This window comes from Sminthopsis crassicaudata, chromosome 4 (assembly GCF_048593235.1).
Source record: "Sminthopsis crassicaudata isolate SCR6 chromosome 4, ASM4859323v1, whole genome shotgun sequence".
In the NCBI taxonomy this organism is placed as follows: domain Eukaryota; kingdom Metazoa; phylum Chordata; class Mammalia; order Dasyuromorphia; family Dasyuridae; genus Sminthopsis; species Sminthopsis crassicaudata.
This window is the reverse complement of record NC_133620.1, coordinates 285,217,061-285,239,837: the sequence shown is the minus strand read 5'-3', so window position 1 is coordinate 285,239,837 and position 22,777 is coordinate 285,217,061. Positions and strand designations below refer to the sequence as shown.

The window sequence follows — 22,777 nt, the reverse complement described above, 5'->3', positions numbered from 1 at the left end:
ACCTATCTGGTCCCTTCCATTCACCACTTTCTGGGTCTCTCCACATCACCTGGAGATTATCTAAAGACAGTGGAGCTGCTCGCAATAGACACTGCCCTTCTGGTAGGTTATAAAACCTGTCTGCTGGAGCCAGTGCATCTTTGTCAAAAATTGGAAAATTAATGATATAGAGAACTAAATTTAGAAGTTCTCTAGGGTTACCTGTGGCTCTCCTTTTCTTTTATTTTTGGAGGAATGTCTTAATATCTCTGTTTCTTCTCTCTACTATTGCCTGACCTTGTGGATTAAAAGGTATTCCAGAAGTGTGTAAAATCTTATACTACACACAGAAGTGCGCAAAATGTTTAGAATTATAGGCAGGTCCATTATCTGTTTTTATTTCTTGTGGCACACCCATAATTGCAAATGCTTGGATAAGGAATTCAGTGACCACTCAGGCTCTCTTTTGCTATTGGCACTGCAAAAGTGAATCCTGAAAAGGTATCTACCACCACATGGATAAAAGATAGAAGACCAAAAGATTTATAATGGGTCACATCCATTTGCCAGATTTCATTAGGTCTCAAACCAGGAGGATTCTTCCCTGGAGGGAGTGTAGGAGTGTGGAAAGGAAGACAAGCTGTACAACTTTTTACTATGCTCCTAGCTTCCTCTCTTGTGATTCCAAATTGTAAACGTAAAGCTCGAGCAGCCTGATATTTAGAATGAGATTCTTGTGCTTCTTGAAATAAAGGAGTACTGGCTAACATGGTTAGAAGGCTATCTGCCTTTGAATTTCCATCAAAAATAGGACCTGGAAGTCCACTATGTAAGTGGACATGCAAGATATAAATCTTGCCTGGATGTTTTCTCACTTGCTCTTGAAGTTCATTAAAGAGAGGATAAATATTAGAGGCTGCAAATTTTATTTGGGCTGGGGAAATTCTTTGTACCACACCTACTGAATAGGCTAAATCAGTAATTATATTTACGTCTCCTGGGTAATAAGTAAGAACTAGCATGATAGCAAATAATTCATTCTGTTGAGTGGACTGAAAAGGAGTCCTGACTACTCTTTTTATGGTTAAATCATGAGAGTATACAGCACAAATATTTTCTTTGGAGGCGTCTGTAAAGATTGTTGGTCCTTTAAGAGGAATCTTAGAAACCTTTTCTTCAAAAATCCATCGCCAATTATGTAGTAGCTGGGTTATCTTTAATGGAGAACCATGTGCAAAATTTGGAGCTGTGACCAATAAAATTTGCCATTCTGGAATGGTCTCACAGCATACATTAATTTGGGCATTAGTATAGAATGTGTATATTTTTTCAGGACTTATTCCAGATAATTGTACTACTCTCTTAATGGCTTTTAATAAAATTCTAGCCACAAGCACTGGGTAAGGAGTAAGGCTTTGTTCTGGTTGTGCTGGGAGGTTCACCCACTCAATTACACTGTCTCCTTGATGAAGGACTGCTGTGGGTGCCTCTTTTGCAGCAAAAACTGATATTTCCAAGGGTTTTTGAGTGACTCTTTCAACCACATTGGATAAAGCCAGTTCAACTTCTCTCAAAGCCTCTTGTGCTTCTTTTGTAAGCTGGCATGGTGAATTTAAAGCACTGTCTCCCCTTAAAATGTCATGTAGAGGTTGCAGTTGATTGGTAGTTAGGCCTAACACTGGACTCATCTATTGGATATCTCCTATTAATTTTTGGAAATCATTTAAGGTGTTCAACTTCTCTGTTCTTAAAGAAAGCTTTTGTACTGTGAGTGTCTTAGGATATACTTCATATCCTAAATATTGAAAAGGAGCATGTCTTTGAATTTTTTCTATAGCTATATGCAGTTTGTAGTACTTTAGTGTTTCCATGGTCTTTTGTAGACATGCTTCTAACATTTGTTCCTCAGGTGCACATCCCAAAATATCATCCATAAAATGTAACAATATTACTTTGGAAATGCTTTTCCTACTAGACCAAGAGCAGCAGCAACGTACATTTGGCACATAGTAGGGCTGTTTTTCATTCCCTGTGGCAAAACTATCCATTCATATCTTTTATAAGGCTCATCCAAATTAACACTAGGCACTGAAAAAGCAAATCTTTTCATATCCTCCTTATCTAGAGAGATAGAACAGAAACAATCCTTAATGTCTATAACCCATAGAGGCCATTCTCTTGGCAACTGAGTAGGAGATGGAAGTCCAGGCTGAAGAGTTCCCATAGTTTCTATCTGTTCATTTACTCTTCTTAGATCAATTAACACCCTCCATTTTCCAGATTTCTTTTTCACCACAAAAACTGGGGAATTCCAAGGACTTAGAGAAGGCTGCAAATGTCCTTGGTCAAGTTGTTCTTGCACTATGTCTAATAAGGCCTGAATTTTGTCACTTCTTAAGGGCCACTGTTCTACTCACACTGGTGAATCAGTCTTCCACTGAATAGGTGAAAGTGCAGGTAGGCCTTCAACAGCAGCCCTGCCTAAAAAGCCGAAGTGCTTATTTGTAATCCTATCTGCTGTAAAATGTCTCTTCCCCACAGATTGATGGGGATTTTTTCAACCACAAAAGGAGTAAAAACTCCTGTTTCACCTTCAAATATCCATCTCAAAGGCCTAGCACTAACTTCTGCTGCTATTGATCCTCCTACCCCAGACATGTAGGTGTCTGCCTTAATCTTTGGCCAGTGACTGGGCCAATTGGCACCTCTAATAACTGTACGATCTGCACCCGTGTCTACCAATCCTTCAAATGGCATTCCATTTATATAAATAGTAAGCATAGGTCGGTCAGCTGTCACAGCTGCTGTCCAATATATTCCTGGATTTTGTTCAGAGTCAGAATCTAGGCGAATATCACCAGATTGCTTATTAGGGGTACGTAACAATAAGCCTGATGCTACTACTTCTCCTGGTTGATAAATCACACGTTGTCTACCTATGTTAATGACTGGGATATTAGCTACACATTCTCCAGTTTCCCACATCATTGTATGGATGGACACTGTTTTGTAAGCACTCTTAGAAGGTGAAATGGTCAAGCCTACTGTGCCTGGAGGCAAAGGATCCATAGGCTCAAGAGGAACAGATTTCACTTCTCCAGGGAGTATCTCAGTAGTCTCTACAGCACACAACTCTATTTTTCCTACTTTCAATCCCTTTCTTCCATCTGATTGCCTTTTGGCTGATCGATCATGTCTTAAAATTCTCTGAATGTAACCTCAGCTGCCATCATGCCCCAGTTGGGGGGCTGCAGCTGGGCCCTGCCTCTCATTTCCCTGGGTCAATCTACATTTGGAGGCCCAGTGGAGACCCTTGTGACATTTTGGACATGGAGTTTTAAGTCTTCTCTCACCCTGTCTTCTCACTGTATCTCCATACCTACACTGAGCTCTTAGATGTCCAATTTTTCCACATTGAAAACATCACCGAGTTTCTCTAGAAGTCCCTTGCCAGGAGGGACCCTGTCTTTCCATGTTCATCATTGTCCGGGTGTAAAAAGCATTTGTTCCCACTGTAGCACAGCATCTTATGATCTTCTCTAAAGGAGCATCTTTGTCTAATCCCCATATAATTCTTTTGCAAATCTCATTGGCATTTTCCTTAGCCAGATGTCTGGTCATTATTTCTGTAGCTGCATTTTCTCCAATAGTTCTTTTGACAGCAGTTTGCAGCCGTCCCACAAAATCTGCAAAAGGTTCATTGGGACCTTGCTCTATTTTAGTGAAAGCCTCTCCCCAATCTTTCTGTCCAGGGAGGACACCCCAAGCTTTTATTGCAGCCTTAGCAATTTGCTCATATATTGTCATGGTATAATTAATCTGTTCTGAATTCTCTCCATACCGACCTTCACCAGCTAAGTGCTCAAAAGTGAATTGTGTGTTAACTCCTTTTTCCAAATTGCATCTGACTTGGATTTTACATAATTCATGAAACTCCGCAAGCCACAATAAGTTTTGTCCAGGTTCTAGACATGTCCTTGCTATGGATTTCCAATCATTTGGGGTTAGGACTTCATAAGACAAACCATCTAGTAACATTTTAACATAAGCTGATGTAGCCCCATAAAGGGTACAACCTTTTTTCAAATCCTTAATTTTATTCAAATCTAAAGGTGCATATCTTCTCCTTTTATGACCTACAGAGTCAATCTCTTCAATCATAGGATATGCATGTATAAAATCACTTATATCCTGTCCTTCTCTCTTAGCTTTAACCAATGCTTTTTCCAATCTTGTCACAGGCTTAGGCTGCTTCACAGGCAGTTCTGTTTGTGTTTCTGCCTCTTCCCCTCCTTCTTCTTCCTCCACCTCTGAAGGTGGAGTTGATGTGGGCCCGTCAATAATCTGCTCTCTAGGTGGGTTTGAAGCTTCTTCAAAAGAATTAGAGTCATCACATCCTAATTCCTCATTTAAATCCTCTTGCTCTTGGGCAAGATCTTGATTTTTCCTTTTTTCCTCACACTTCCTCCTCTGTTCATTTTTTAAAACTTTTCCTTCTCCTACAACTTGCTTGATAATTTAAGGCTAATTGAACTATATTGAAGATATAAAATACCTCTGCAGAAATTGAACGAGGCCCATTTTTTTGCATGAAATTCTTTCATTTCAAATCCCACCAGCTTCCATTTATCTACATCTATCTTTTCTTCCTCTAAGAACCAAGGGGATGTGTGTCTTAATGCAGCCAAGAGTTTATCAATCTGTACCCAGGTTACAAGTAAACTCTGCTCCTCAATTATCTTAATTATACTCTCTATAGTACCACTTCTGAATGGGGCTGGAGCTGAGGCTGCTTCTGGGGCTGGGGCTGAGTCGGCTGAGGTCAAGGGATTGTCTTTAGCTAACATCTGCCCCATTTCATCTATAAGAGATTGCTGGTTTAGCCCTTAACAAGTTAAGTTCCTTATTTGTCTATTAGAACTCTCACTTAATCTTTAACAAAGTTTCCTTGTTACTCATGGTTCTGGGTCAGAGAGACTGAAATCTGGATCGGAGGCTTTTCTACTGGAATCAGGATCGTGTCTGTCCCTGTTCGTGGGCGCCAAATTGCAATGGTCCAGTCTAGCTCCTCTGAAGGGCTCAGAATAAGTCCTTGTCAGGATAAACAAAAGTCCTTGCCCCACGTTGTGGACGCCAATATGTAACGTGCTGTTGTCTCCAAAAGCTGCTGATCGCTCTCTGGGAGCAGATCTGCTGTGTCAACTCAAATCTCTGGGACAGATTCTTCTTCCTGTAGAGAACTCTTGTTTCCAGACAGTTGCCGTTAACTCCCGTCCAGAGTAGTGACTTCCCTCTTTTATCCTCCCAGAGAATGGGTGTAGGATAATGCAAGGGCTTCTGGGAAAAATTACTTCAACCAATGAACTTGCTCCTCCTATGCATGCAAGCTCCTCCCCAGTAAAGGCCTGAACTAGAGCATTGTCAAGTACCGACTTAGCACTTAATAAGAACCTAATATCTCATTATCTCATTAGCACTTAATAAGAACCTAACACTGGTAGTTTTTGTAACTTGGCTATCATGTTCCTTGGAGTTTTTATTTTGGGATCTTTTCCCTGAGGTGACTGGTAGATTCTTTCAAAACCTGTTTTGCCCTGAAAGTTTTCCTTGATCATTTCTTGAAAGATGCTATCTGGGCCCTCCTTTTGATTATGCCTTATAGTTATGGCACTGTCTCTCTTTGATCTGTTTGCTTGGTAAGGGTTTTTCATAGTTATGAATCTGTTTGATTGATTTTTGGTGTCTTAGAGAGTCGTTAGCTACCACTTGCTCAATTCTATAAGGAATTGTTTCCCCTAGTTAGTTCCTTTTCCATTTGGTTAATTGTCATTTTTTAGGGACCTGTTTTCTTTGTTAGCTAATTCTTTTTCATTTGTCTAAATCTATTTTTTAAGCTGTTGTGTTTTTTTCTCCAAGCTTTTGAATATATTTTTCATATTTCTTTCACATATCTTTCATTTTTTCCCAAATTTTTCTTCTATTTCTTTTACTTGATTTTAAAATGCATTTTGTGGTCTTCCAAGAGAACCTTTTGAGCCTGTGACTTCATATCCCCCTTTGAGGCTTCACTTCTGAGTTCCCTTAAAGCTGATAGCTTTTTATGTTCAGGGATTTTTAAAAATCATTTTTAAAAAGTTGAGCTCTGCTCCTAAGACACAGGGGACACTGAGGGCAGTGCGTTAGAAGCTAGTAAAGCTTTTATGTTCAGGCCTCTCTCTGTCTCTCTCTCTGTCTCTCTCTGTCTCTCTCTGTCTCTCTCTGTCTCTCTCTCTCTCTCTCTCTCTCTCTCTCTCTCTCTCTCTCTCTCTCTCTCTCTCTCTCTCTCTCTCTCTCTCTCTCTCTCCCCCTTCCTCTCCCTCCCTTAATGTGCCCTGCTGCCTCAGCACAGTTAGCTTGACCCCTGATGACAGTTATTTCTGGCCCCTTTTCTTCAGCCATTCTCTCCCCAAATGATGTCCAGGAGGGTTGATTTGGAAGCAGGATTGGTGGTCATGGGTCTGATACCCATTACAAGACTTTTGCACTTGTCTGAGAAGCCATTGAGCCATGTTGCCAGTTGAGATGAGGAAAAGGAGCCCTATCTCCATGACGATTTCTGTTTTCCTCCTTGGCTTCAGGAGCTGGGCTGGAAGCTATTGTGGTGGTTGAGAGATAATGTTTTTCCTAAGGCTCTTAGTTTAATTGTTCATGCTATGGTGTTCTCCCTGCCTTAGATGCTCTCCCAAGACAACTTTTTTTCTGACTAGCTTGACCAGCCTCTTAAATCCTTCATCACTTCTTATCTATTTCATGAATTATTGTATTACTTTGTATATGGTTTGTATTGTATCTTAAGTATTTGGCAAGTATAAATAAGTCCTTGAAGCTAGGAAGAACTTCTCTCTGGTGGTAACATGACCTTTTCAGAAAGGAGAAGAAAATTCCTTTTGGGCTTAGCTATCATTTCTGGGGAATTTTTTATAATAGTGTTTAGGTGTTGGTATGTAAATACTGAGCCATTACCCAGAGAAGTCTAAAGCTGTCAATTGAAATTGTGAAATGGCTGAATAAGTTATATTATGAATATAATGTAATATTATTGCTTTGTAAGAAATAATGAGCTAACTTCACAGCTGATAGTCATGGTGATTACCTCAAGATGAGGAAGGACATAACTGATTTTTGTCTCCTTTCCCCTTCCCCTTCAAGGAGTGACATCTGGGAAGGTGCAATGGGGTCCAATGGAGCTGGGAAGAGTTCAGTGGCTGCATTACTACAGAATCTGTATCAGCCCGTGGGGGAGTGGGGGACTGATTTCAGGAAAGTTTGTAACACTCACATGAACTGATGCTGAGTGAAGTTGATGAGGGTTGAGGTCCCTTTAAGATTCCTTTCTAATTGCCCAACCCATGGCTGACCTTGATTCACAAATCTTGGTCAAAGGCACCCTTTGAATATTTGGGCCCAGCCCCACTTTCAGCTCAGTTTCCCCCAGTCCTCACCTGATCTGAGCTAACTGAAAAGCCCACCAAGAACTTGGAACTGCCCACAATCTTTTGGGTATAAAAGAGGTGAGCCGGAACTCCCTCTTGGCAGGAACCCTCCCAGCCAACACATGGTATCCTTCCAGCCATGTAAAGGTTCCTGCCCGCCCAGTGGCCACCTCTAGCCCTGGCGTCTTTCTAACTTAGCTTTACTTCCAAATTCCTACAATAAACCCTTTATTTATCAATCTAGGTTTTGGGGCCTGTAAATTCATTTTACAGGGGACACTGCACCTCAGGGGATTATCTTATTATTTATGCGCCGGCAAATGGGGTTCCTCCTTTCTTTTCCCTCATTAAAGTGACCAGAAACAAGAGAAGACTGTACACAGTAACAAGAAGATTCTGTCATGATAAACAGTGATTTCTTTCACTTTCACAACAGTGATTCAAGTCAATTCCAATAGACTTGGGATGGAATCTGCATTCATCTGCATTCAGAAAGAAAACTATGGAGACTTGAATGTGGATCACAGAATAGTGTTTTCTTTTTGTTTTTGTTGTTTACTTGCTTGTTTTTTCCCTTGTGTTTTTTTCCCCCTTTTGATATGATTTTTCTTGTGCAACATAATAAATATGAAAATATGTTTAAAAGAATTTTCCACATTTAACCAAGATCAGATGATTTTTGGGGGAGGTTTTGGAGGGAGGAAAAAAAATTTGGAACACAAAGTTTTACCAAAATACGTTGAAAATTATCTTCATATGTATTTGGAAAAATAAAATACTATTGAAAAATAAAAGTAAGAAACATCATACGATTATATTTATTTAAAAAAGTGATTTCTTACTGGTTCCATCAGAAGCAAAAATTAGGTACACATCATAGAGAAATAATGGACAATAGAGCAGAATATTTGATAAATTTGATAAAAGTTTGATATTTGATTAAATTTTGAAATTTGATAAAAATTTGAAAATTTGATAAAAGGATAAGAGCTACTGGAATGAGTATTAAATTTTCAGCAAACATTAGAAGGCAGTCTGACAGAAATTAGGTCTGGACTAACCCCTCATATCAAATTCCACAAATACCACAAGTTCTAGGTGACTCTATGGAAGAAATAAAAAGAATCAACTGAGGAAGGAAGAAATTACCTTTCTGATCCATGGACAAATTCCTGACTAAATAAGGAATAGAGAGAATCACAGAAGATTAAGTAGGCAATTTCTATTATATGGAGTTAAAAAATTATTTCAGCTAAAAATAGAGAAGTGGGCAACTGAGGGAAATCGTCCTATCAAATTTTTCTGATGGCTGTTATTTCTAAGATTCAAATTTATACTTAAGAGCCATTCTCAGGTGATAAATAGTCAAAGGATATGAATGAGTAATTTATCAGTACTCATGTGAAAAACACTCCTAGTTATTGTGCATTAGAAAAATTGAAACTAAAACAACTCCATGGTTCCCCTGTCTATGTACACAACTGGCAAAGCTGACAGAAAAGGAAAGGGAGAAATGCTGGAAGGTTTGCAAAGACTAAGCATACCCTTTGAACCAACTACACCCCTCCTTATACTTTAAAGGTTCAAAGAAAGAGGAAAAGATCTTTTCTGTACAAATCCTCTTTTTAAATAGCCTCAAGAACTTGAAATAGAAGAGATGCTCATCAAGTGGAAATGTTGAAGAATTATGATACTGTAACAGAATACTCTATTATAATTACAATGTATCAAAGTGCGCTCCTGACAGATAGGAAAACTTAGTTGAGGAGCCGATTCTCTGGTCACACAGGGGGCAGGAAGGGGAGCAGAGCCCGGGTTCCTGAATCTCCCAGCTTTCCTAGCGGTCCCTCTAGGACAGTTATTGCTCCTCGGTCCTTTTTAAGCCGCAGAGAGAGGAGGCAGAGCTGAGGATCAGAGGCGGATTAAGGCGGCGTTTCTGACGTGACCGAACATTTGTTTGATTGTGAGTTTGTCTCCCGCCTGGGCCTCAGCCAATGAGACTCCGAGATGCTGAAACGTCACTGGTTACCGACCGGTCTGTTAAGGGAGGTTCCTATTCTAGGAAAAAGAAACTCAGGCTTTTCTATAAACCGGGAGACTCCTCAAGTTCGTGCCGAGTTCCGCGACCACAGCCCGATCTGAGATCCCGCGGTGCTGGAATCTTCTTATCCCTGAGCAGACAGAGGCAGGGACTGGAGGGAAAGTGTAGAGGGGGGAGGGGGGCTTTAACCATCTTTGGGTCCTTGCGGCAGTCTGACGGTGGGGAATTTCTCTTCTGGGAAAAATGCCTTTTTAAATGAATAAATAAAATACACAGAATTACAAAAAGATCTGTTTATATCTAAAGATATGATTTTTCCCCACCCCAAGGTTATGAAATCTATCCACGGACCTCTGGGCGGAGGGAGAGGGCCTTGGATTTCGGGGTAAGAATCTTTGCTGCAGTGACAGACGCGACAGCGATCCCCACTCCTGTTTCTGGAGCCCTCCGGGCGTCAATCCACTGTGCAGCTAAAAGGAGATCCAGCCTGTCTACACTGGAGGCGGTTTGTGAAAAGGTTCCTACGCCCCGGGAGGAGGGGGCGGGAGCTTCGGCCTCCTCCGGAGTGACGTAAACACTGTCTAAGTATGTGTCTGCGTGTGCACGCGCCCGAGTGTGGGTGCAGGGGCGGCAGGGGTATGAAGCCTCTTCTTTTGACGGGAAAAATTCTAGCGTGATGGTTCTCTATCCTGTTTCTCTTTTCACCCCACTCCCCCCAAGGCTTCCATTCTTCCTCTTCTCCTGGACTCTCGGGATTCTGGGACAACAGTTACAAATCAAACGGTTTGTAGAAGATAAGTAGCTGAGGGTCCTGAAACTGATAATACTGTTTCCCCGCGAGATTTCCTTCATCTTTCGCGAAAGAACCTCCTTCCCCAGCCGTTTCCCTCTCTCCTCCCTAGTTTTCTGTTTCCGTTATTTTTCTACCCAGAATCAGTTAGAATTTCCTCTTCCAGTTAAGAACTTTACCAAATGTCCATTCCCGAGAGGAAGCAAAGAGTGGAATTGTCTTTTTTTTTTAAACAATTTTTTTCAATTAAAGCTTTTTATTTTCAAAATGTATACATGGATAATTTTTGACATTCTCCAGTACAAAACCCTGTCTTCTAATTTTTCGCTCCCTTCCCCCCACTCTCTCCCCCAAACCACAAGTGATCCCATATATGTTAAATTGCAATTCCGCTAAACATATTTCCACAGAGATCATGCTGCAAAAGTCAGATCAAGAAGGAAAAAAAAAAAAGAAAAGGCAAATAAAAGAAAATGCAAATAACAAAAAGAGTGAAAATACTATGTTGTGGTTCACATTCAGTTCCCACTACTCTGTCTCTGGGTGCAGATGGTCTTCATCATAAGACCATTGAATCTGATCTGAATCCAAAATTTGGAATTCTTGACTTTTATTGTCTTAGGACAGGATGAGAAGAGGGCTGAGCTTATTGGAAAAGTTTACACGGAATTTGCTAAGTTTAAAGGCTGTGAGCAGACAATTGCGTGAATTTGGTGCCCTCTTCTGGTTAAAGAAAATCTACTGTTGGGACCTCTTCCTCTGGTCAGACACATACCTGGGCCTCTGCTTCTAGAGACAAAAGGGAAAGTATCAGATATGGGTCCAAACATTATTTCCCTTCTTATCCTTTGTGCATTCATTTTGTTTATGCAGAAGTTTCACCTTTCCACTTTCCCCCATCCCAACTGACAGGATGGGAGGAAATTAGAGAACTCTGACACTTTCCCAATCACTGATCCACCCCAAAGCTGCTCCAAAGATCAGAGAATCTTGTTTCACAGAACCTTGAAAGTCATTCAATCTAATCTTTCCCCGTGTAAGAATTCCTTCTACAACCTCCCTGACACAGAAGTCATCTAGCCTCTTTCTGAACATTTCCAGAGCCTGGGAACACATTTCTCTGGGGAGCAGCCAGTTCCATCCCTTAGTAACTTTAACTGTTATAAAGTTATTTGTATAATTCAATCCAAAGCTGCCTCCCCAGAACACTCATACATTTATCCCATTCTGTCCCCTAAAGAACCCCTACATTTACGCCCTTTTCCACATGTTGGTTATTCAAGTGCCTGAAGAGAGCTTTTATGTAACCCCTAAAGCTTCTGAAAGTTAAACATGTCCACTTTATTCCATCGTTCTTCATGTGACATGATTCCCAGACTCATCATTTTACTCACCATCCTCCAAGTTCTCAAATATGTCAGTGTCCCTCCTAAAAAAGTGAAACTTTAGATGTAAATATGTTCTTATGACTCACCGGCTCAGAACATTTCTTTTAATCTAGATTTCATGCTTCTATCACTACAGTCTTTGCCAGTTTGCTTCCTTCAAGCCCAACTAAACTCTAATTTCCTATTCAACTCTCACCTGGGGCTCCAAGAAGCAGGTTCAATGACCACACCCCAGGGAGACCAGCTGAACCAGGTTGGGGGTGAATTGCACGATGTCTGTCCCAAGCACATGAAGACTTCCCCAGAGGAATGGGCAGATGAGAACAATTTGTTTCAGCAGCCATGAAGGTGGCTGAAGCAGGGCCTGTGGAGTGCTTAAAGCTTAGACAGACAGCTAAGAAGCCATTGTCATGCAATGAATCTTGGGCTATTGCCAATTTTCTTGATTACTGTCTTGACACTCGAGACTGTTGACCCTGGAAGAGAAAGTAAATCCTGTGATTTTGTGCACCTCTGTTATACTTAAATCCAATTCAGCCAACGTCAAGACATTACTTGAAACATCATTGGTTCTCTTTGAAAATAAAGGACGAAAACTAAGGAAATGATTAAATCTTTCTCTTCTACCCCCAACTCAGTTGATTTTATAAGACTGAATTAAAAAAAATTAAGAAAATTAAATGCAAGACACTATTACTGTTATTTATTGTTTTCATTAAAATAGACCTATGTCTTCATTGGTACACATTATATCATTGTAGATGACATTGCTGAGATCACAAAGAAGAATTACATGAACCAAATAGTAGTACCACAAGCTACTGGTTCTTTATTTGTCAAATTTAAGGGAAGAATCCAAGGGAAAGCAAGATGGCTCAATTAGAATAACCACAAGGGAAGGGTACCAGGGCATCACAATGAACCCCCAAACCAGAGACCAGTAGTATCCCCAAACTAAAGATAACACCTTTAACCTCATCACACTAGGTCAGAAATTATATCTCCAAAATTGAAGGGATAGGGATAAAATCAAGGTTGTTGCCAGTGCGGAAACAAGATTTGCCAGACTTGTAATCATGTATGTTTTTTAAAATTTATTTTTTATTTACAAAATATATGCATAAGTAATTGTTCAACATTGACCCTTGCAAGACCTTCTCTTCCAAATTTGTTTCCTCCTTCCTATCCCCTCCCTAGATGGCAGGTAGCCCAATACATGTGAAATATATTAAAATATATTTTAAATCCAATATATGTGTACATATTTATACAGTTATCTTGCTGCACAAGAAAAATCAGATGTAGAAAGAAAAAAGAAACCTGAGAAGGAAAACAAAATCAAGCAAACAATAATAGAAAGAGTGAAAATGCTATGTTGTGGTCCACACTCAGTTCCCACAGTCCTCTCTCTGGATGTAGATGGCTCTCTTTGTTACTGAACAATTGGAACTGGTTTGAATCATCTCATTGTTGAAGAGAGCCACTTCCATCAGAATTGATTATTGGATAGTCTTGTTGCCATGTACAGTGATCTACTATTTCTTCTCTTCACTTCACTCTTCACTCTTCAGTTAATGTAAGTACCTCTAAGCCTCTCTGTATTCATCCTGCTGGTCACTTCCCAGTGTTCCTTCTCTGGGTGTAGTTGTTTCTGTCCATCATTGATCAACTGGAAGTGAGTTGGATCTTCTTTATGTTGAAGATATCCACTTCCATCAGAATACATCTTCATACAGTATTGTTGAAGTGTACAGCGATCTTCTGGTTCTGTTCATTCCACTCAGCATCAGTTCATGTAAGTCACTCTAAACCTCTCTGTATTCATCCTGCTGGTCATTTCTTACAGAGCAATAATATTCCATAACCTTCATATACCATAATTTACCCAACCATTCTCCAACTGATGGACATCCATTCATTTTCCAGTTTCTAGCCACTACGAAAAGAGCTGCCACAAACATTTGGCATATACAGGTCCCTTTCCCCTCTTTACTATTTCTTTGGGATATAAGCCCAATAGCAGCAATGCTGAATCAAAGGGTATGCACAGTTTGATAACTTTTTGGGCATAATTCCAGATTGCTCTCCAGAATGGCCGGATTCTTTCACAGCTCCACCAACAATGTATCAGTGTCCCAGTTTTCCCACATCCCCTCCAACATTCATCATTATTTGTACCTGTCATCTTAGCCAATCTGACAGGTGTGTTGTGGTATCTCAGAGTTGTCTTAATTTGCATTTCTCTGATCAGTAGTGATTTGGAACACTCTTTCATATGATGCCACAAACATTATGGCACATGCAGATCCCTTTCCATTCTTTAGCATTTCCTTAGGATAGAAGCCCAGTAGAAACACTGCAGCATATGCACAGTTTGATAACTTTTTGGGCATAATTCCAGATTGCTCTCCAGAATGGCTGGATCCAGCCACAACTCCACCAACAATGCATCAGTGAACAGTTTTCCCACATCCCCTCCAAGATTCATCATTATCTTTTCCTGTCATCTTAGTCAGTCTGAGAGGTGTGTAGTGTCTAACCATGTATGTTAGGCCAGACTAGCACATAGGTTGCCCCCAAAAGGACTTTACCCATATGAGTGTCATGTTAGCAGTGCAGACCCATAGGGTTACCCTTAGAACTTGAGGTAGCAGCCTTTCTCTAGGGACTCCATCTGTGAGTGTGAGTGCAAGTTTGAGGAATAATCTAGAGAGGATAGTGCACATAAAGCCATTCCCAAGACTTGATTGGTGGGGATACAGAGTCCTGGTGATGAGCCATTGAAATGGCTTCCTGGTTACCTAAGGTAATAAGAGACAAGCCCACAAAGAGCCACTGAGCTTAGACTTGTTGAATGTTCTACTACTAGGCAAGAGATCATAATATATTAAACAGATATTTTGCTGTAGGAAACAGGAGCAGGGTTATGGGGAGAGTGATGGCTAACTTGGCTACTGATAACAATCATGTAGCAAAAAAATTAGGTAGAAAATTTCTCACCATAAACCTGATCCATATTTTCCCACAAATACACAAAGCATCAGTAGCGGCAAATATCATGGCTGAAATGAGGAAAAGGTGATGCAGATAAAGAGGATGAGGTGATCAGATGGCAAACTATAAAACTGGCACCCCGTCACAAGGATTCTTCAGTGGAAACTTAAAAAAAGATAATGTATAGAGGGACTATTCCTTGGATATTGATAATATTTGTAAGTTCAATTGTCAATCTAAAAAAAAATGAAAACTGCATCTTTGTATTCAGTAACTAGAGACAGAGCTCTTCATTTTTTATGACTAACTCCTGAAAAGAGAGATGGATTACAGTACAAGTGAAAGGAATAATGCTGATGGGTGAACTAAATGTGGACTCTGACCTTGTTCAGTAGTTGTGCTCAAAAATGTGTTAAATCCTGTTAAGATCAGCTCTAGTAGGTAAGAGAGTGGGAAGAGGAGAAGTGAGAACTGGGAATCTGTCCTAGTCATAAGAAAATTTCATCTCTAACTCTACAGGAAAGGGGGAATGCAAAAAAAAAATTGTTTATTTATAGGTTTTCACTATCAAGGACCTTGAAAAGTTGCAGGAGAAATTGAAATAACAATCTCATTAATCACTAGATCTATGGATGAAAGCATGTTTTTAAAAATCGCAATATTTATTTCTCTAAAAATATAAACAAAAATACTATTCTCCAGCCTGAAACTCTTTTCAGACTTTTCCCTATAGTAATGTGAGGAGAACAAAGGCTAGGGCCTTCCCATAAAATCAAATAATGATGATAATGAAACTTAACTATTTTTCTGGATGGTAATTGTCTTTTTATCCATCTAGAGTGGTTGGTACTATTATCCACCTGAAAACAGTATCTCCACTTTAGAAAAATGAGGTTAAGACATTGATCACTGAAAGGAAATGTTAAGGCAAAGTAGTCCAGAAAGGAAGTGAGTGGTAAATACTGAGGAATGTTAACCCCAACATGTATTTTAACATATTATGACTTTTGTTTTACTCCAGATACTTATAATGTTATATGAAATCTTCTTGGAGAAGAGAGTTATGTTGGAAGGCATGGGAGACTATGCCAGGTTGGCTTTCTCTCCAAGATAGAAATGACTTAGATATAATGTTAAATTCATTAAAATTATTTCTGGCAGATTTGAACTCAAATGACAAAGTATAGTATTAGAATTATTTTTCTCAATACCAATGAAACCAACAGATGGGTACTGTAATGTGACTACCAGTTGTGCACACTTGGACCCAGTCAGCTCTCCAGAGAGGAAGGTCTTCAGATGTAGGGTGAAATTTCTGAAAGAGATGGATTTGATAGACTAGATCTATGCTTCTTCTCCTCCCATAACTTTGGCCTTCCATACCCTGTGACTGGCCTGGTGTGGGTCAATTAAAACCTGCAGAAGCTGCCCCAATTTTGTCAAGTCATAGTTATAGGACTTTCCCATACCTTGCCCTACACAATATCACATAGGTGTCACTTGGCAAATTTCCTTTTATTTTTAATTCTCTTGATTTCTGTTTTTTTGATGTCTCATATTAATTTTCACTTGCCCAATTATAATTTTTAAGGAATTATTTTCTACAGTTAACTTTTGTGTCTTCTTTTCCATTTTAACCCATAGAATAACAGTTAGGTCCCATAGTGTATCAATTTAGGGACCTATTTTCATCCAGGTATATATCTAGTCATTTACCTAATTATTTAGAATATAAGGACTACATATTTTCAGATAGAAAATAGCAAGATCTTACATAATTGTTCTGTGCTCATGGCTTCTACAGACCACTTGTTCTGATTATAGAAATTTATTATAAGAGGAAAAAGCAGGGCCATGATTATAAAAAACATCAAAACAGGTCCTTCAGACTTCAGCCTGAGAGCACATACATGATACATAAAGATCCTTAGGCATGTTTGACAGCCAGTCAGGCAGTCACAATTAATTCCAACTTATAGCTAGACTAAGAAAATAGTCCACTACAGAAAGGCTGACACAGTACTATGCATTCAGTACTGGATTGGAAGTCAGAAAGACCTGGATTTCAATCTGGCATCAGGCACGTACTGGCTTTAGGACCAAGGACAAAGTCTTTTAACTTTTAGTTTTTCATTGTTTTTTTGATTGTTTTTGTTTTTGTTTTTGTTTTCCCATGAGGCTGGGGTTAAGTGACTTGCCCAGGGTCACACAGCTAGGAAGTATTAAGTGTCTGAGACCAAATTTGAACTCCGGTCCTCCTGAATTCAAGGCTGGTGCTCCACTGTGCCACCTACCTGCCCCTAGTTTTTCATTGGACTTGCTGTCCACTCAGATTCCTTCCAATTTTATCTTCTAATCCAACTTCAATGATATCATATTTTTACCTGTAACTATACTTCCAAATTTCTGCTTTTATTTGTTTAAGTGCAATAGTTAATTGAAGGTGAGGGATTTGGGGAAAATGTGTAATTAAAATGAGTCCCAATCTCCTTTTGGCTAAAAAAAAAAGAGAGATGATGGAGGGTCTGATCCATGATCTTAATTGGCATGGAGCAGGGCCCTTTTAACCCAGGTGTATACTTACTAGTGTAATCATATTTCAGAAGATGGAGGAGGCCTTTTTGGACTCCAAGAATAAAAGCAAAAATATGGTAAAAAAAAAAAAAGTAATAAAGATTATCTAGGTACACAGTAATTTTCTCAATAATATTTATTAAGGAGCTACTGTATATTAGATGGGGCAGCTAGATGGTACAATGGATAGAATGCCAGGCCTGGACTCAAGAGGACTTGAACTCAAATCCAACCTCCAACATTTATCAACTGTATGATCCTGGAGGAGTCACTTAACTGTGTTTTCCTGAGTTTCTTCATCTGTAAAATGAACTGGAGAAGAAAATAACAAACCACTCTAATATCTTTGCCACAAAAATCCTAACAACAACAATGATGTGCTAGGTACTGTGCTAAGCAATATAGGGTGGAAAAAAGAGGGAAAGGAGTGCTCCTGCCTTGAAGAGTTTATAATTTAGTGAAGGAAGAGAACATACAAAAGGAAGCTGAAAAGTAGCAGGGAAAGGGATGAGGAAAAAAGGGGGAGAAGTAGAAGGGTGGTACCCAGCTCAGGGCCATGAGGGGGAAATCCAGAAGAATGCAATGCAGCTGATGGAAATGAAGACATGGATGGTCTGAACATCTTTCTTGGAGACTCTGGGAGAAGCTATCCACTTTCCAATCAGATGGAGGAAGGCGCTGATTCAGGGTCAGAGCAGAGGAATGCATGTGGTGAAAACAGTAGTGGTCCAAAGGAATAAAGGTATTTCCAGGGAATTCTACTTCTAAATTATCTGGCAGGTAGGAAGAAGATGACTTTGGATCATTGGGTCATTTTCTGAAGTGAAAATAAAAGATTTTCTGATGAAGGAACTTAGAACTTTTCCCCTAAAGATTCTACATATGAATCTAGTTCAGATTCTCTCTGTCTCTGTTTGTCTCTGTTTCTATTCCTCTTTCTCTCTGTGTCTCTCCTCACTGTACCTCTGTCTCTATGTCACTCTCAAGCCTTCACTATTAATCTGTGTATAAATATGCATGTGCATTTACATGTTTTCTGGAAAGTAAGAGTGATATAACTCTTCCTTCTAGTTTCACTCTTTCCCTGGGTCTTTGTATTCCTAAACTATGGTGCTATTGTCTTTATGACATTATATCAGAGGAAAAAAACAGCAGCAATAGTAATAATAATAATGTTAATAGTAATAATATTTTCTAATGTTTCCATGGTGCTTTGCATATGTGCTTTGCAAAGTACTTTCCATATATTATACTGTTTGTCCTTACAATATCTCTGATGTGCTTTGCAAAGTACTTTCCATATATTATACTGTTTGTCCTTACAATATCCCTGAGAGGTCGGGGAAATAGGGATTATTTTCAATTTATAGAAAAGGAAACTGATGCTTAGAGAGATTGTGTTTAGTCCAGGGTCACAAAGCTAATGTCTGAAGGATAATTTAAATTCAGGTCTCATTGACTCCAAATTCAGTTCTATATCTATCATACTTATTAGCATATCTATCATGTAAAATTATTTTTAATGATATATCCACAGAGCACATTACAGATTATAAAGCTATTTCCTCACACCCACCCATGAGGGCTAAGCTAGTGCAAATGTCATTTTTATTTTTCAGATAAGGAAAGTGAAGACCAGAAAATACCACTCACTTGTTGGATCAGTAGCCAGTCAGCAACAGAATTTAGACTAGGAAATCATAGAGAGTGATGAAAATACACCTCCCCACACACATCACACACATACATATATATGTATATATACATATGAAAACAAACATATAACATTTTAAGTATCTACATGTGTGTAAATACACCATATACATATGTAAACATAGATATACATTTGTATGTGTAAATTCTGGAATGTTATCCAACCTTCTTCAAGAGATATTTTGATTCTTATCTGGTGGGAAAAAAGAGAATAGGCCACTGAATCTGGCTTCTCTGCTCTTCCTGGAGAAAGGGTTCCAGACTAAAATGTAGTTTCTCCTGAAAATTTTTAATCAAGTAAAAATTATTCTTAGATTCATACAACTTTATTACTCACTGTTCTTTTATAGAGGAAAGGGTGTTCCAATCTTATATCAAATTCTTTCTACCAAATGCTAATTATATAAAAGATGCTCATTTAGAGTGAATGGGGAGTAGATTAATTTAATGGAGCTGAAAATAGAAACCAGAGGAATTATGTAAATTAGAATAGATCAGACAATATACACAGTGAAAAAAAATCATCTCCCTCTTCCCTGGGTTTAGCTTTCTTAATTCAAGCAGGAAAGAGTCCCCAATCTCCCCCACAGTGAAAATCACTGAAGTCTCCAGGGAACCAAGCTGGAAATCAGAGCCATATGAATGTACTGGCTTTCCCCTAACAATACAAAATTTCTCCTAAGAACTGCTTTGGCTACATTCCATAAGTTTTTGTATGTTGTCTCATTATTGTCATTCCTTTGGATGAAATAATTGTTTCTATGATTTTTCTTTCACCCACTTATTCTTTTAAAAAACTTTTAATAACAGCTTTTTATTTTTAAAACATATATAGTTTTCAACATTCACCCTCGCGTTACAAGTTTTTCTCCCTCCCTTCTCACCACCTCCTCTCCTAGTCAGCAAATATTCCAATACATGTGCAGTTCTTCTAAACATATTTTCATATTTATCATGCTGCACAATAAGATCATAGCACAAAGGAAAACATGAGGGAAAAAAGCAAACAAACAACAAAAAGGTGAAAATCCTATGTGTGGTTCACATTCAGTCCCCACAGTCTTCTTTCTGGATATAGATGGCTCTCTCCATCCCAAGTCTATTGGAATTGACTTGAATCACCTCATTATTGAAAGAGTCTAGTTCATCATAGTTGCTCATCACATACCTCTGTTATTGCAGTGTATAGTGTTCTCTTGGTTTTGCTTACTTCACTTAGCACCAGTTCAACCTTCTCTGAAATCATTCTCCTGATCGTTTTGTATAGAACAACAATATTCCATAACATTCATATACTGTTACTTATTCAGCCATTCCCCAAGTTTCCAGCCTAGCCATTGCATTCTTTACATATATTAACTTGTTCCTTCTCTCCCCCAATGCCTGTAGATGGCAGTCTTTGCCATATAGTCATTTTTTGGACACATTGACTGAGGGTGAATGAAAAAAGCAATCTTTTCTTCTTTGGCCAGAAACCTTCAGGGTCATTCCCTCCCACAATTATTGATTGATTGAGTTGCCTAGGTGACAGAGGCCATTCTTTGCCTCAAATGCTACCTAGCCTTACTCCCTGAGTGGGCGTGTCCTCAGTCAAACTGAGACAAGTTAAAGACCTCAACTTAAAAATTCTAAGGTCTCCCACAGTATCCAGGATCTTCTCCAGTCATCCTGATCCATAAGTGGCAACTAGACCCAGGTAGTTCTGGAAGAGACAGTGAAGCAGCCGATCTTGCACAACCCTTCCTCACAAATCCAATTCACTTGCATGTCATGGCATCAGCTCCCTAATATCATGGTCCTCTTCAAGAAGGGCAACAACAACCTGATTGTCCGTAAGTTAGCAGTCATTTATTTAATCTCAAGATAAATCTTTTAGGTGTGTTTTTTATTGATCGCTGCAATCCTTTTCCTTGGAGCCAAATTAACAATATCCCAGTTTCCTTCCGTGGGAAGCTGTTTTCCTTCATTTCTGAAGGTTTTTGTCTTTGTCTCTCTATCTGTCTTTCTGTCTCTGTCTCTCAGCACTTGCAGGACTATGATCTTTGGTGATTTCTTTTGAGTAGCACCACATTAAACTTTGCAAAGGGCCAGGAACCTACTATGATTAGATTGCCTTTAAATCCTTCCAGTTAATACAGCTAAGGTTTTCCCTTAAATTTTATATATTTTATACTCTGAAACCTGTAGACAACATTATATTAAAACTTGTAGAAGCAACATATGTATGCTTCTGATCTCCATATATTTTTTTTTCCTTTTTCTTCCCTGTTCCATTAGCATGACTGGCATTTTCACTTGTAGGAATGAATGCTGATAGGGCTCATGATTCAGAGTCATAGATTAAGTGTCCAAGCTACCTTAGGTATGTACTCTAGGTCCTATTTGAACAACAATCTCTTCTACATCTTAACCATCTAGTCTCTGTCTGAAGACCTCCAAGGAGGGGGGAGTTATTACTTCCAGAGACATGCCATTAGACTTTTAGATACAATCCTTAGGTGAAATCAGCATTTCTGCAATGTACATTCAGTTCCCAGGTGTGCCCTCTTGGAATCATCTCATTTATTTTCTAAACAATCCTTCAAATACTTAACAATAACAATCTTATTCACTCAGTATCTTCTCTTCTTCCAGGTAAAAATCCACAATTCCTTCAACCATTCCCCTCATCATTCTTGGCCCTGTCTCCTGAGCACATTCTAGTTTGCCCAGGCCTTTTCTAAAATGGGGTGCCACAGACTGAACATCATAGTCCAGCTATGGCCTGACCAAGGCTGGGGCTGTGAGATCTATGGGGTATAGGAATTTGGGGATAAAGGAGAACATGGGAGGTTCTGAGAGAGGAGATTGTTGGGAGCTGTGAAAGTGAGGGGCTGAGGAGCCTTCTTCCTAAACTTTCACAGGGGAAGTGTCTGTCACTCAAATGATGAGATAATATGAAAGGACTTTTCTGCATTTCTCCTAGAAAACTGGTGTGTCAGATAGTTGTGCTATGGAGGAGGAAAACACAAAGGGAAATAATAAGGGAGGTGTTAGGGGAAATTTTTTATTCACCATTGGGATCAAAACAAGACAATAATAATTGGTTTGAATGATCTAATAGAAGAAAATGTTAACAAAAAATCTTCCATTGTCTGGCCAAGTAGCATTGACTTCAACATGATTTGAAGAGTAAGGTGTCCTTCACCAGAGGAGACTTCATTTCAGGACTTTCTCTAGACCAAAAGGTAGGAAGAGAAAGAATCAGGAACGACAGGATGTACATTCATATCTGAATTTGCTACTTCCTATCTCTATAACTTTGGCAAAATCTGTTAACATTGCTGGTCTTCCATTTTCTAATGTGTTAAAATAAAGACTGACTCCAAGATCCTTTCCAGGATTAACTTGATGTTCTGTACAACATGAGCAGTTTAGTGGTTTCCTAGTTGTAGTTTGAGACAAGAAAGAAGATAAACCTACCAACTGTGCCCAAGGTCTTTGTTTCTGACAAAAAGTTTACTAGGAATTCACCCCCTCATATATGAGGCAGTTCAGAATTTACCTCGTGCTGAAATTGTATTCTTCCCCTCATCTCTCCCCATTCTTTCTTTCAACGTTCAGATTCCCTCAGGTTTTTTTTTTTTTTTTCCTTTGGGGGGGGGAATCTTCCTAACTCCCCAGGGAAGGGAAGGGACAGTCTGAGGAGTGCTGGAGGCTGGAAGGCGAGCGGGGAAGGGCTGCGGCTGGGACCTGATTTTTCTCTGTTCAGGCTGAGAGCACAAGAGCTGTGAGTCCCTGAAACGAGTACGCGAGGGAAGGAGAGAGCTCCGGGAATAACACAGAC

General features: G+C 39.3%; 2 protein-coding genes and 1 pseudogene across 3 annotated transcripts in view; all 3 read left to right on the top strand.

Moving 5' to 3' along the window:
- Positions 1 to 21,170, top strand: part of LOC141566481 (patr class I histocompatibility antigen, B-2 alpha chain-like) — a 43,350-nt gene extending 22,180 nt beyond the window's left edge. For both annotated transcript variants that reach the window (XM_074311063.1, XM_074311064.1), the window contains one exon: positions 18,858 to 21,170. In XM_074311063.1, the coding sequence (XP_074167164.1) occupies positions 18,858 to 18,949 (92 nt within the window). In that variant the 3' untranslated portion in view covers positions 18,950 to 21,170. The remainder of the gene's footprint in view (positions 1 to 18,857) is intronic.
- The window catches only part of LOC141566482 (BOLA class I histocompatibility antigen, alpha chain BL3-6-like), a 74,391-nt gene extending 51,669 nt beyond the window's left edge, over positions 1 to 22,722 (top strand). The window contains exon 7 of the mRNA XM_074311069.1: positions 22,703 to 22,722. Within this exon, the coding sequence (XP_074167170.1) occupies positions 22,703 to 22,707 (5 nt within the window). The 3' untranslated portion in view covers positions 22,708 to 22,722. The remainder of the gene's footprint in view (positions 1 to 22,702) is intronic.
- LOC141540739 (antigen peptide transporter 2-like) overlaps positions 1 to 22,777 on the top strand; it is a 113,259-nt pseudogene that overhangs the window by 63,366 nt on the left and 27,116 nt on the right.